At 39.2% G+C, this 14,229-nt stretch overlaps 1 protein-coding gene across 4 annotated transcripts in view; it reads right to left on the bottom strand.

The window, feature by feature from the left end:
* CFAP54 (cilia and flagella associated protein 54) overlaps positions 1 to 14,229 on the bottom strand; it is a 303,678-nt gene that overhangs the window by 84,048 nt on the left and 205,401 nt on the right. For all 4 annotated transcript variants that reach the window (XR_015163948.1, XM_086400813.1, XM_086400812.1 and 1 more), the window contains 5 exons: positions 7,443 to 7,548; positions 5,131 to 5,275; positions 4,177 to 4,334; positions 3,826 to 4,005; positions 3,599 to 3,725 (listed from right to left, as the gene is read on the bottom strand). Coding sequence is in view for 3 of the 4 variants with exons in the window: in XM_086400813.1 (XP_086256939.1) it covers positions 3,599 to 3,725; positions 3,826 to 4,005; positions 4,177 to 4,334; positions 5,131 to 5,275; positions 7,443 to 7,548 (716 nt within the window). In the remaining variant the exon portion in view is untranslated. The remainder of the gene's footprint in view (positions 1 to 3,598; positions 3,726 to 3,825; positions 4,006 to 4,176; positions 4,335 to 5,130; positions 5,276 to 7,442; positions 7,549 to 14,229) is intronic.

Genomic DNA, 14,229 nt, shown 5'->3' with positions numbered 1-14,229 from the left:
AATGCAATCTATACTATCACTGAAAAGGAAAACTGTAGAGAAACATCAAATCAGAGGATTTTTATGCTTCATAATATTGAAGCGCTCCTTTTTGCAATAAACATCAACTCTGTGAAAAAGATGTTGTGAAGCTGACGTTATTTTGACAGAAGAGCGGCTTTTGGTTTTTGTTCTTTAAGTTGGTATTTAATATAACATAACAGAAAGCAAGCTGTTCTGCTTCAAGTGAGTCTAAAAAACAGCAGCAGTATTGCCACTGAGTGGTGACACATCTTCAAGATTAGTAAGGCAGGAGAGCAGAGAATACATGTAACACAATCTGTACAATTTAACACAATCTGCACTTTAAGTTCTTATAGAAATCAAATATATTGATAATATAAATTGTGGGCTAAAAATGTAGGAAAATAGCTCTCATGGGATCAGTGAACAGGATAGGAATTCTGCAGGTCAGCTAGGCTAGCCTAATTTCATAAATAAGGAAACATTAATAATAGGGGTGAACGGATTTCCCTACAGCAATAAAATTCATAAATGATGATGATAATCATGAAATAATGATAATCATCATCAGGAGGAGAAGAAGGGGAACAAGGGGGAAAGATTCTGGGCAGTTTGAACACACTTCTGTTACCCTCCCTCCCCAACTCTAGTCCAATCACCAGCCTCTCCTGAGCTGAGCAGCTGCTGGAATGGGAGGTAAGTGGGGCCCAGGAGGCGAGGGGTGATGTTTCAAAATGTTGGTTTGGTTGTTATTCAAGTATGACAAGGTCAACAGGTCAGGAGATGATTGCCACTGAAAAGACTAGTTTCTCTTTGCTCAAAGTTCTCAAGAGGAGGAGGGCACACATGCCATGCAGGGCACCACAAAGAAGCATGAGGGTCAGTCAGGAGGTAGAAATGTTACAGGAAAGAACAAAATCTTACTCCTGTTGGATCTGTTTCTTTGATTTTAATCTTTACTTCCTATTGCTTTTGTTTATTAAAAGGATGGTGTCTATACATAATGGCCTGCCTCAGGGAACACTGCCCCTCTGTCTGAATGTTAAGCCAAAGTGCCTTTGTTCAGGGAGACTCCCTGGTCCTATCCACCTGTGGATGGCTACAGAAAGGAAAAATTAATACACATACTCTGTGAGGCTGGCCATTCCAGGAGATATTTGGAGGATTAATGGCCTTTTCACTGTAATTCCTCACCCTCCCCTGCTCTGTGTTCTATAAAAGATACTGGCATCCAGACCCCGATAAGATGGCTATTTTGAGACATTAGTCTGCCATCTTCTTGGTCAGATGGCTTTCTAATTACAGTCATATTCCTTGCCTCAATACCTCGTCTCTGATATGTTGGTCTGTTGTGTGGCAAGAAGGGTGAGCTTGGATGGGGTAACAGAAGGGGCAAGGAAAAAATGTGGGCAAGAGTCTTTATTGTATTTTTTGTGGAAAGGAGTGGGTGTGTAGTGTAAGCAGACCAAGGTTTAGGATTGGCTAGTTTATACAATTTCAGTCGTCTCTGCTAGTAGTGTATATTTGTCTCTGGGGTGATTAGGGCAGAGAAATATTGGCCCCAAGGTAAGAACCCAGCAAGCTCAGTAAAGGTTTTGGGTGTGGGCTCTGGAAAAGCTGATTTGCATATAAAAGTCACCATCACAAGAAAGTGGTTAACTAATCTCTAAGAATTGGCTAACCCTGAGAAGGGAAGTCCCTCCCTGGTCAGCAAGATTCCGGATGTCAAAGCATCAGGAATACATTTTTATTTTTTTTATTTTTATTTTTTAGGAATACATTTTTTAAAAATATTTTTATTTATTTATTTGTTTTTGGTTGTGTTTTGTCTTTGTTGCTGCACTGACTTTTCTCTAGCTGTGGTAAGTGGGGGCTACCCTCTAGCCCCTTGCACTGCAGGGGCTTCTCATTGTGGTGACTTCTCTTGTTGGAGAGCATGGGCTCTAGGGCAAGTGGAATTCAGTAGTTGCAACTCCAAGCTCCAGAGCAAAGGCTCAATAGTTGTGGTGCATGGGTTTAGTTGCTTGGTGGCTTGTGGGATCTTTCCAGATCAGGGATTGAACCTGTGCATTGGCAGGTGGATTCTTTACCACTAAGCCACTGGGAAAGCCCCAGATATACTTTTTTTTTTAAGGCATGATTAATATAGGTTAGAACAGACAGAGCTGTTACAAGATTTTCAGCCCTCTGAGACAGACAAGAGCCTTGGCGCTAGAGGCACATGGCTTTGGGTCAACAGTGTCTGTGAGCTCCTGTGAAGTGTAGCAATACTGGTTTCCTAGGAGTTATATGGTAAACAATCTGCCTGCCAGTGTAGGAAATGTAAGAGATGCTGATTCGATCCCTGGATCAGGAAGATCCCCTGGAGAAGGAAATGGCATTCCACTCCAGTACTCTTGCCTGGAAAATTCCATGGGCAGAGGGGCCTGGCAGGCTACAGTCCATGGGGCCACAAAAAGTCAGACACAACTGAGCAACTGAGCACACACATATATACCTCTGACTTACTGGTCTACCTTCTACAATCAGGTCCTCCACTGGCTGGCTTCAGGTTATCCTCCAACCTATTCTTCACCCAGCAGCTAGGGTAATTCTTTGAAACATAAACTGTTCCCTGATCACCTCCTCCCTTTAGGCTGCCCCTACCCAACTCTGCTCTGGTTGCACTGGTCTCCTTGCAGTTCTGGAATATGTCAAGTGTGTCCTGACCTCAGAACCTACAACTCACTGCTCGCTCTGCCTCCACTATGCATGACTCCCTATGCATATTCATGACTCTGCTATGCATATGCATAATACTTACAGTCTAGAGTTAAATACCACCTCCCCAAAGAGACCTTTCCCAATTATTCTATTCAGTACTTAAATAGACACCCCTTCCTTTGCTATTCTTTATCAACAGACCTTATCCACATCTTTATAACACTAATTACAATTACATACATAAACATAATTCATCATCATGTTTAAGCTTACTATATCCTTGCAGATTTCCTATATAGTTGTTATCAAATACAGATTTCTATAAAATATGTATTGTATTAAATTTTCTAAATATTATAAAAATGTATAAATATTAAATAAATATTAAAATGTTTTATACAATATTTATAATATGATAAATGATATAATATTCATTCCTGTATATGATTTGCTTACTTGTTTATCTCTATCTTCAAGGTTAAGAGTAGGAACTACATCTGTTTTCATCTCCAGTAGTGTCCCAGGACCTCATATGGAGGCTGGCACATGGTAGGTGATCAGATGTCTGTTCTTTCATCAGCAAAAGGAAGAACTGAGTACATAATTGCTTTCTAACATTTCCACTATCAAGTATCCTTTTCATACAAACTACTTTTCAACTAAAGGATTACACTGTGTAAACAGCTTTGTATAACCAGCTATTTAATTAAATGCCTTTGTATGAAAGGAATAACATGGCACTAATAATAATTTTTTCAACTATTTTTTAAATAAATGGAATCTGGGTATTCATAAATATTTCCCCAAATTAAATGCACTCACAAGATAGCCTGTTTGAAAATAAATTAAACTTTTTCATCAGTGTCTTGAATATATGTTTAAGTGTCCTTACCAATTCTCATTTTTGTTTTGGCCAACAACATGACGTGAGGAAGATAAATATTTTTCAAAGGCAGTAATGGACTTGCATAGTCAGTGTTTGATGAAGGCAATTCAATTGTTTCTCCAAAAGTTATCATCTGTAAAAGAAACATCATACTAAGTAATTAGCTATTGTGGTCTGCAATAAGAAAAAGAAGAGTAAATTTCTAAATCTTTTGGACAGTAAAGCTTTCTCACCTGTTCTATAAGAATGTTGTGAGACTGAGTCAACAAATACAATTTTTCTATTTTCGAAAAAGGAGTTTCCTTGAATTTCTCAGCTTTTGTTAAATCATCCAGCAAAAGCATGCTTCTCACCAGGGTTAAATGAGATCGAGGAGAAATAAAGTCATGCCCTTCAAGCAACTGTATTACCTCCTATTAAAATAAAATTATTATGTCTGATAGTACCATTTACAATTCACTGAAATAAGAGCTGGCCATATTGACTGCCATACAAGCAGTAACTAATGGAAATTTAAACTCTCTCCTTTTATTCTAACCAGAATCCTTTGGTAAATATCAATGTGAATGAGACTGCCTTCCTACCTGAAGGCTTTTTATGATGTCTGCCTTTAAATGCTTTTCTTGTAGGCCGATAATTACAGCTTGCATCAAGAATTCAGCCTGTAGCTCCCTGTCACCTGCAGCTTTTGCCTCCACACACACTTCATTGATAAGGCTCACGTAATCTGTTATATCGTTTTCTAAAATAAACAAATGCAGTTACTTAAAATGCACCAAGAAAGGAAGAAACTGTATAAGCATAAAATCCTCAAAGTTTATCACAGGAATATTGTATAAAATAGAAGAAAAGGAAGATGCAAAGATGGAAAACAAAACTACATGAAATATTGAAAATAAACATAATTTGAGGGGAAGTACTTTAGAGTATTCAAACGCTGCCAAAGTAATAATGATATTGCATGAAATAATTTAATTTGGGAGATGGGTAGAGATGGGTAAATAGATAGGTTCACACACAGATAACTATTAACCTCTGCCAGCACTAATATTTGTATGTGCCAGGTTGTAATCTAAGAACCTTAGAAATTTAACCTATTTATCCTGGAAATAATCCTATGAAGTAAGTACCCTATTTCTATTTTACAGAGGAGAAAACTGGGGCATAGGGGGATTAAGTGATTTGGCCAAGATTACACAGCAAGGAAGTAGTGGATAGAGTATTTGAACTCAAGGCAGGGTGGCTCCAGAAACTGCTCTCTGGACCCCTGCACCAGGCTGCCTTCCTAGATGACTCTGAAATCTCGTTGCCTGCAATGCATACATCAGTAACATATATGCCATTTTCAGTGATACAAGGGACTGCTGAAAATTATTATCCTCATTTAATATCTCAATTTTTAAAATTCTGGAAACAGATCAAGCTAAGAAGTTATAAAATGTTAATGTTATAATAAAATACATCCCAATAAAACCTCTGTTACCTAAATAAAATTAAATTTTATGAAAGCTTTGATTGAAGAGAGAGGATATTTGTACCTTTCACGATTCCAATGCCACGAATCTGGGCAACAAATGCAGTCACCAAGGCTAAGCGGCACCTCAACCACAGATGAATGTTGAAATATTCTCGAGAATTTAGGGAAATAGGATCTAAAAAATTGTCGTCTTTACTTTCAGTCGCCTAAACAATATCAAAATGATGATTATCTTTCCACTTAAAAATGTCCAAGTTCTAGCCTAGTGTTAAATATAAGTTAAGGGAAGCATTGATACCATTTAATAGCATTAAATTTTTAATTTTAGAAATTATCCTTTAACATTCTATAAAACATAAAAGATATATAAAAAACAAGTAAAATCACTATTAACACTGATCCTCATTTAAGTGCTTTCTTTTTCTCTGTGTACCCACCGTTGAAAACTAGATTTACAGTCTGAATTTTTCATTGCAAACTATATCATCAGTTTCCATACCTTCAAAAATTTTGTGACCATCATTTTAAAGGCTGAAAAACAATAATACTGGCTAATTATTGAGTGTGCGAGGGGCTGTGCTACATGCTTTATACATATTATCTCACTTAATCCTCCTGACAAGCCAAAGAGCGGTTATTGTTATTCTCTGTTTTTCAGATTTGAGAAGTGAAGCCTGCTGCTACTGCTGCTAAGTCGCTTCAGTCGTGTCCGACTCTGTGCTACCCCACAGACAGCAGCCCACCAGGCTCCCCCGTCCCTGGGATTCTCCAGGCAAGAACACTGGAGTGGGTTGCCATTTCCTTCTCCAATGCATGAAAGTGAAAAGTGAAAGTGAAGTCGCTCAGTCGTGTCCGACTCCTAGCCTAGGGAGGCTAACTATTTGCTTAAACCCCATCATATTCTGGCAGAGGATTCACACTTGTGTCTTTCTGAATTTAGAGCCCACAGTCTTAACTGACTAAGTTATATTGCTAGGTGCTGCTCACATCCCGAACATATTTTATGACTTACTATCCTTCTTGTTTCACTTTACAAAGGAAATGACCGATGGGAGGGAGGTGACAAAGGAACTCTTCCAGAGCTATCAATCTCAGACACTTCATCTAGAACAATGCCTCTTTGTTCCAGGAATTTCCTGCTATGCATCTCTGACAGTTCACCATCTCCAGACAGTCAGCAACATCTGTTATCAAGGAGCTGTGACCTGGACTTGATGGGGGCTAAAGTGACTGACAGGTGAGGTGCAGACGAGGAGAGGGTGAGCTATTCCTGGGACCAGAGTAAGAAGGGAACAGAGAACCAGGGAGAGGATCATGATTAGAATGAGGGGTCTACTACTTAGATTAGATTTACAGAAAAAAATACCTATCTATGTACCTTTATCTTGGCCTACATGCCTGTTACTATCGAAAAGCCAAGTCATGCTTAATCTAAATCAGGGCTTCTCAACCTCAGCATGACTGACATTTTGGGCCAGATACTTGTTGTGGGGGAAGTGTCCTGTGTGTTACAGGATGTTGAACAACATCCCTGGGTTCTACCCAGTAGTTGTCATTAGCACTGCCTCTAGTTAGAACAACCGAAATGTCTCTAGGCACTGCAAATGTCCCCTGGGAGGCAAAATCGCCTCCAACTGACAACCACCACTCTAAGTAAATTTTCAGAATCAGATTGCTTTTTAGCATACATATTGCTTTTAATATAGTAAGAAATGAGTCAATTAGTTTTATTTTGTAAAGACTTAGATAGCAGCAATTTTATTAGTAAAGCTTAAGCTTTATTTTATTCATTTTAAAATGAGCAAGGGTTTAGTGTACTGAATCTTTATATTTTAATCCTAAACAACCCTGTATTATTAAATTACTTGGTCTAATTGAAGTCCATAAAATTTCAAAGAACGTGAGATACCAGTTGCCATATAGATTTGAGAGCTGAAGTGCAGAAGAATCTAATTGTGAGAAATTCAAGATGGGAAACAGCACACGTGTCACACTGGTAATGCTAAAGAAGAAATATAATCGAAAGTGAAATGAAGACCAAGTATTGTGAAACAAGTTCATTTACTGGTGACACCAGATCTAGAAGACTAGAATGATATATCTGGTAGGACTCCAGTCACTATTACATCCAATTCCATAAGTTCCTAAATGAGATTACATAGCTCTTTAAAAAAAATGTTAAGGAACTTGCCCAAGGTATACTGACTAATAAACAGCATCAACATGGGACTTAAACACAGATCTTTTTATTCTGAACTCAATTTTTCAGTACTTTACCCCTTTGTTTCATTTAAATAATGAGACGATGTCCTAGTATGCCAATAATTATTCCATAATAAGTATTATAAGGATAAACATTAAATTCATACATACATAACTTTCTGAAGAGGTGCAATTCTCTGAGTCATCTTCTACTACTTTCTTTTTAAAAAGTTTTGAATCCTGGAGAAGTTTAAGTGTGGAAAATACTATCGCAGCACTAAAATAGAGAATATAATTTAAACATTATTAGTATTACATTTGTGGCATTTGTACCTTATTTCCTAAGTCTCTTCCTCCAAAAAACCCTCCCCATATTGCCACCCCTGCCCCAATTAGGTGCCCTGTCTGTGTGCCCTAGTGTGGTCTTAACCACAAGATGGTACCTAGCACATTATTTAACTGCCTGCAAACCCCTGTATAGTCTCACCTAATTTTATCTTATTCCTTGCTGAAAACCAGCATCTAGTGGCTCAGACACAATAGAAGTTAAAAAATATTTTTAAATGAAAAGTGTGAACAAAAGAATGAATGTTTCCATGATCTAAAACAAAATTTACTCACACATTCATTAATAAAATGAGCACAGATGTATTTTCCATACATCAGAATATGGTTCTCCGGGGTTATTTGATGCCATAAAACTGTGTTGCTTAATGCTATGCACTTGGAAAATCTTTAGGAAAATTTTTGCTCAATCAGTATCTAGCAGTGCCAAGAGGTAAAGGTACTTAATGAAGAAAATAGAAGCCAGGAGAGAGGACTCTTCTCACTTCCTGTTGCCCGGGATGTAAGTTTTTCTTCACTTTAATCCATCCCATCCTCTTTCCCTGTATGATGATATACATATAACTGATGTCACACTTTTTCAAAATATTTTAATAATATATGTCAACAGGCCTTCTCATTGGAAAATCTAGACCAAAACAAAATTCAAATGCAGAATAATCTACCTGACAATGCTTGTTGTTATGCTACTTTATACACAGAAAGATTGGCTGAAAGCCAAATGGACAATATATCCATTTATCTAACTGATCACTTGATATCTCCACTTGAACAGTAAATAACAATCGCATTTAAGAGGTGTTATGAGCTAAACTGTGTTGAGGTCCTAACCCTCTGTGCCTCAGCATGCATTCTGACCTGGAAATAGAGTCTTGACAGAGGTAACCAAGCTAAAATAAGGTCATTGGGGTGGACCCTATGCATGTGCTACATGCTGTGCTAAGTTGCTTCATTGTGTTTGACTTTTTGCGACCCTATGGACTATAGACTGCCAGGCTCCTCTATCCATGGGATTCTCCAGACAAGAATACTAGAGACAGTTGCCATTTCCTTCTCCAGGGGATCTTCCTGACCCAGGGATCGAACCCGTGTCTCTTACATCACCTGCATTGGCAGCTGTGTTACCTGGAAACCACTAGTGTTACCTGGAAAGCCCCATTCCAATATAACCAGTGTCCTTACAAATGGGGGGAATTTGGACAGAAAGACAGACATGGACAGAGAAACAGACATGCCCAGAGGGAAGCTGATGTGAAGACACATGGGGAGAAGGCAGCCCATGACTGGAGTGATGCACCTCTCCATCACACATAATGCAGAACACCAAAGATCGCTGACAAGCAACAAGAGGTGAGGAAGGGCTCCCTCCAGAGCTGTCAAAAAGAGCGGGGTCCTGCCAACGCCCTGATTTTTGGATAGTCAGCCTCCAGAACTGTGAGACTATAAAATCCTGTTGTTTTAAGACACAGTCTTGGGTACTCTGTTATGTTAGCCCTAGGAAACATGTTGTTCAGTCGCCCAGTCATGCCCAACTCTTTGTGACCCCATGGACTGCAGCACGCCAGGCCTCGCTGTCCCTCACCCACCATCTCCCGGGGTTTGTCCAAATCCACATTTGTTGCATTGGTGATGCTGTCCAGCCATCTCATCCTCTGACGCCCTCTGCTCCTTCTGCCCTTGGGAGGAGGGAATAGCAAATCTGCCCACTGGAGGAGGAAATGGCAAACCACCCCAGTACACATGTCGTGAGAACCTCATGAACTGTATAGAAGGCCTAGGAAACTAGGATGGATTAAAAACAGAGCCCCTCCACCTCCTTCTCCCTTCCACCTCCTCCACCAAACCTACTCCTCCTTCTTGTTCTCTACCCCAGATCAAGAGCCCAGTATCACCACTGCTTCCCCTTAGCCTCCCGCTCCATGTTCAATCTGTCAACAAGTTCTGTCGGCTTCACCTTCAAATCTGGATACTATCCAGCAGCTCCTTCCTTCCTTCACTGCTACTGCTAATGCCTCCATCCAAGCCACCAACATCTCCAGGCCAGACAGCTGTGGGAACTTCCTGACCAGTCTGTCTGATATGGCTCCCGCCCCTGTGGTCCTGGTTCCTACTCTGGTCACATCGATCTCTCTTCAAGATGTAAATCAGATCATGTCATTTCCCCAGTCCTCCTTCCAGAAGCCTCCCTGGCTGTGGCCAGTATACCATCTCCTTTGGGTGAGGTTTCTGGCCAAGAAACCAGCTTCATCAGGGTCCAGGGATACTTCTAAGAAGGTATAGTCTCTGTGTATAGGCCCCCAAGGTATGTACATATGCTCAGATCTTCATTACATTTTAAAGCCTTTTTTTTTTTTGGTATGCATCCACGTGTTGTATTAAAAGATATCCTCTGTCTCGTCTTCCCTCAATCTTTTTTTAAAATGGTAACTGGTATTTACTGTGTTTACCACCTGCCAGGTGCTATGTTAAGTGCTTTCTGTGAATTAATTGACTTAATCCCCACCACAAACCTACAAAGTATGTATTATTATCATCCCTATTTGATAGATGAGTTAATTGAGACCCAGAAATGACTTGCCTAAGGTGACTCATGGAGAAGGAAATGGCAACCCACTCCAGTGTTCTTGCCTGGAGAATCCCAGGGACGGGGGAGCCTGGTGGGCTTCCGTCTATGGGGTCGCACAGAGTCGGACACGACTGAAGCGACTTAGCAGCAGCAGCAGCAAGGTGACTCAATGGGCATGAGTTTGAGCAAACTCCAGGAGATAGACAGGGAAGGCTGGCATGCGGTAGTCCAGAGAGTCACAGAGAGTCACACAGGACCGAGCCACTGAACAACAACAAAGGTGACTCGGGTAGAAAGGGGAGGCAGGATCAGAACCCAGGCCACTGGCGCCTGCCGCATTCTCAGATTCATCATTCTTCTATAATGGCCTTTTCCTTTTTACAGTTCTAACACATTGCGTTTTGTTTATCCTGGCACAGGGTTACTTGGTCCCACATTTATATTCCTATCTAATTATTGTTAACTGTACCTTGCACGATATAAAAGGCCCTCTTTGTTCAGCTTTTTAATGTCTTTTGCCTTCATTCTACTCAGTAAGCTTCATTAAATGGGGTTATCTTAAGGATATTAAATGAGGTACTTAGTCTTTTATATGCTCAAAAATATGTATTGAGCACCTGCTATAGGCCAGAAGCAAATCTAGGGGTTATGGATACAGTACCTGACCTCACGGAGTTGACATTCTATTGAGAGCAGGATGCTCTCAGCAAAGAGGAATGCTCAGCAAACAGACAGTATTCAGTGCATTCTTGCTATAATCCTCCTAGCTGTCATTATTGTATAAAGTTGGACAGGGAAAATGCAAGGACTAAATTGATTTTTTTTCTGAGTTGTTAACCAGCATCAAAGCTTTTCAGCCATTACTGAATTTCAAACTCTCAGGATTTTACTCCGTCATTAAACTGGTTTAGATACTTGTATTTTCTAAAATATGGCTTGTGATGATCTAAACTTACTATTTAAAAGAAAATTAAAATCAAACAAGCAAGCAAGAAACAAACAAACAAACAAAAGTATAATGTTTATGGGGTTTGCGTACAGGTACAGAGTCTCCTCTCCCCTACACCCTTCCTCCCTGCAGGCTACATACACATTTCTAATGCACTTTGTTTATTCAGTAGCTTCAGAGTTAGCACAGGATATCAACTAGAGACCTTGGAAGAAGAAAACAGTACTTATCTCACTCTTCTGATCTGAAGGCCTAATTCTGATTTCAAGAGAAATGAGATACAGGGTTTGGAATCTTGCAAACCCCAAAACTTAGTGAATAAAATATAAACGTACTGGTATGTCTTAATCCACGTGGTACTGCTTAGTTGCACAATGGAAAACTTCTAGTTTCTCCTCTGCACTAGGCAGACAGAAAGTGTAAGAGGATTACTGACTATAAACAGTCTGAATCCCAACAGAAGGACATTTCATTCTGACACAAAATTAAAAGGCTCAAATGTTATCCGACTTAGACAATAAATTAAATACAAAGGAGAACAGAAAGGAACATTTAAAAAAAAAGAAGACAAGATTCTGAAATAGAGAGGCAGCCCTGAAAGGAGTAGAAATACTGTTTGCGTAACTTTGATCCCATTTATTTCTTATTAACATTCATGACAAACATGGTCAGTTTGTTCTCATAAAATCTATGTGGCTCACTCCACCTGTCACCCAAGGGAACGTGCCTTTCAATTTCCTTGACACATAATTTTATTAGAAGAATCATGAAATGTCAAGCTAACCATCATTTGGAAAAGGGACTGTCCAACACTCTCAGCAGTGCCCAAACAGAAGCTCACAGAGGGTGAAGTTCACCTGCAAAAACACATTCATCCTGACAGTAGGCTTTCCCAAGTGACAATGCTGTCACTAACAGCCAGCAGTGGCAAAGTTTTTGCAGGTTTTGTCCCAAGGGCCTGGCTCATGGACTTAAAATTGGTGCGATTCTGGTATACTTGCATATTATTTGCATACATCTATCTGGTTGTCAAATTAAAGTTCTGTTGTGACATTCCTTTCTATGCTATTTTTTAATGTTTAGTTTCTCACTTCATTCTTCTTCACTAAAAAAAAAAAAAAAATCACTCTTATCCTCCACACTAAAAGGGTATATATAAGACATGTAGAGAGCAGGGCAAACAAAGAAAGTAAGAGACAAGAACTATTTTCCACAGTTGCTATTGCTCTCTGAGACACAGTTTGGAAAAAACAGTTCCATTTGCCACCATGGGAAATCATATGTTCATTATTTTCCATATATAGATATACATATATATTCTATATAGTGATAACACACAAAATCATACATATAATACACATTAAGATATATACATATTTTCTAAATATATATTTACATATTATATATTCAAATCATTTATTTTCTATAGGAATAATATAGTAAAAGTTCCTTTGTCTTCAAACTTCAGTGGGGAAAATGGTGTATTATTATGCTGTCTCTGGGGCTGCACAGAGTCGGACACGACTGAAGCTACTTAGCAGCAGCAGCAGCACTACTTAGTCGCTCAGTCGTGTCTGACTCTTTGCAATCCTTTGGACTGTAGCCCACCAGGCTCCTCTGTCCATAGAATTTCCCAGGCAAGAATAGTGGGGTGGGTTGCCATTTCTTCCACCAGGGGATCTTAGCACCCCAGGGATCGAAGCCATGTCTCCTGTGTCTCCTGCATTGCAGGCCAATTCTTTACCCTCTGAGCCATGTAAGCCTCTTTTAACCAACTACCAGTATAGTTTAAAGATAGTTACAAATGTGACAATACTTTAACCCAGTGGGTCCCAAGTTTTTTTTAAACTCAACACCCATTTACATTCTTAAAAATTATTGAGAACTATCAAAGAGCTCTATCAATATTTACCATATTGGAAATTAAATTGAGTCATGTTTAAATTCATTAACATTTACTAATTCATTTAAAAATAAAAACTTATTAATTTTAATATAAATAATGTATTTTATGGAAAATATATTTTCAAAAACAAAAAATAGTGAGAAAGATGCCAATGTTTTTGCATTTTGCAAATCTCTTTAATATCTGACTTGAAAAGAGAAAATCTGCTGAATAGAAGACTAGTCAGTCTGTTCTGACATAATGTTTGGTTGAAGTACGGAAGACTAGGCCTCACACAGATAGTGACTGGACATGGGAGGAGTATTTTAAGAGCCTCTTCAAATAATTGTGAATATTCTTCCTTGATACTATACCAACATGTGACAAATGATATGCTTAGTTGCTCAATCATGTCAGACTCTTTGTGGCCCCATGAATGGTAGCCCTCCAGGCTCCTCTGTTCATGGGGATTTTCCAAGCAAGAATACTGGAGTGCAATGCTGTGCCCTCCTTCGGGGGATCTTCCCAACCCAGGAATCGAAGCCAGGCCTCCCGCATTGCAGGCAGATTCTTGTCTGAGCCACCAGGGAAGCCCAACAAATTATAGTTTCTTAAGTTTGTTGTTACGTGAAATGTAATACCATCCACTGATGCGCTTTTCCTACTCAGTTACATGAAAACCTAATGGTCTTTCTCGTTAACCAGGATTTGGGAACATCATATGTGGTCATTTAGAAAACATAAGCTCCCTGAGTTATACAGATCCTCTTGATGTTGAAGCATCTCATTATACAATTTTTAAAAAACAATGCCCATTAATGTCACCATCAGTCTCATCCAAAATATCTAAGCATTAGAAAACTGTCAAGCTCATGATGGCAAATACAAGTTTTCCAAAACTCCAGTTTTCTCATGCAAGTTTAGATGTTATCACTGGCAACAAAAACAATTAGTTGTTTTCCTAGAAATGGCATGTTCATTTCACTCGTTTTCAACAAAATGCCTGTCAAATACCCAAGTCTGAATAATCATGGTTTTTCAGTTGTTTTTATAAACAAAAATGTTGTTCCATGAGAAAAACAGCTTAGCCAGCTCTCAATTCATCCACATGCATTCTCTTCCTCAAGACAGCCATCAGACTGCGCTACGCAGTGAAAGTGCTTGAGGTACACTTCCCACTTAATATATTCCCACAGATTATTACAAATTTATT

The sequence above is a fragment of the Bos grunniens genome, chromosome 5 (genome assembly GCF_055505025.1).
Source record: "Bos grunniens cultivar Pamir isolate PY7600 chromosome 5, Bosgru_T2T1.0, whole genome shotgun sequence".
NCBI lineage: Eukaryota > Metazoa > Chordata > Mammalia > Artiodactyla > Bovidae > Bos > Bos grunniens.
Note: the sequence above shows the minus strand (reverse complement) of the source record. Positions and strands in the feature narration are given on the sequence as shown.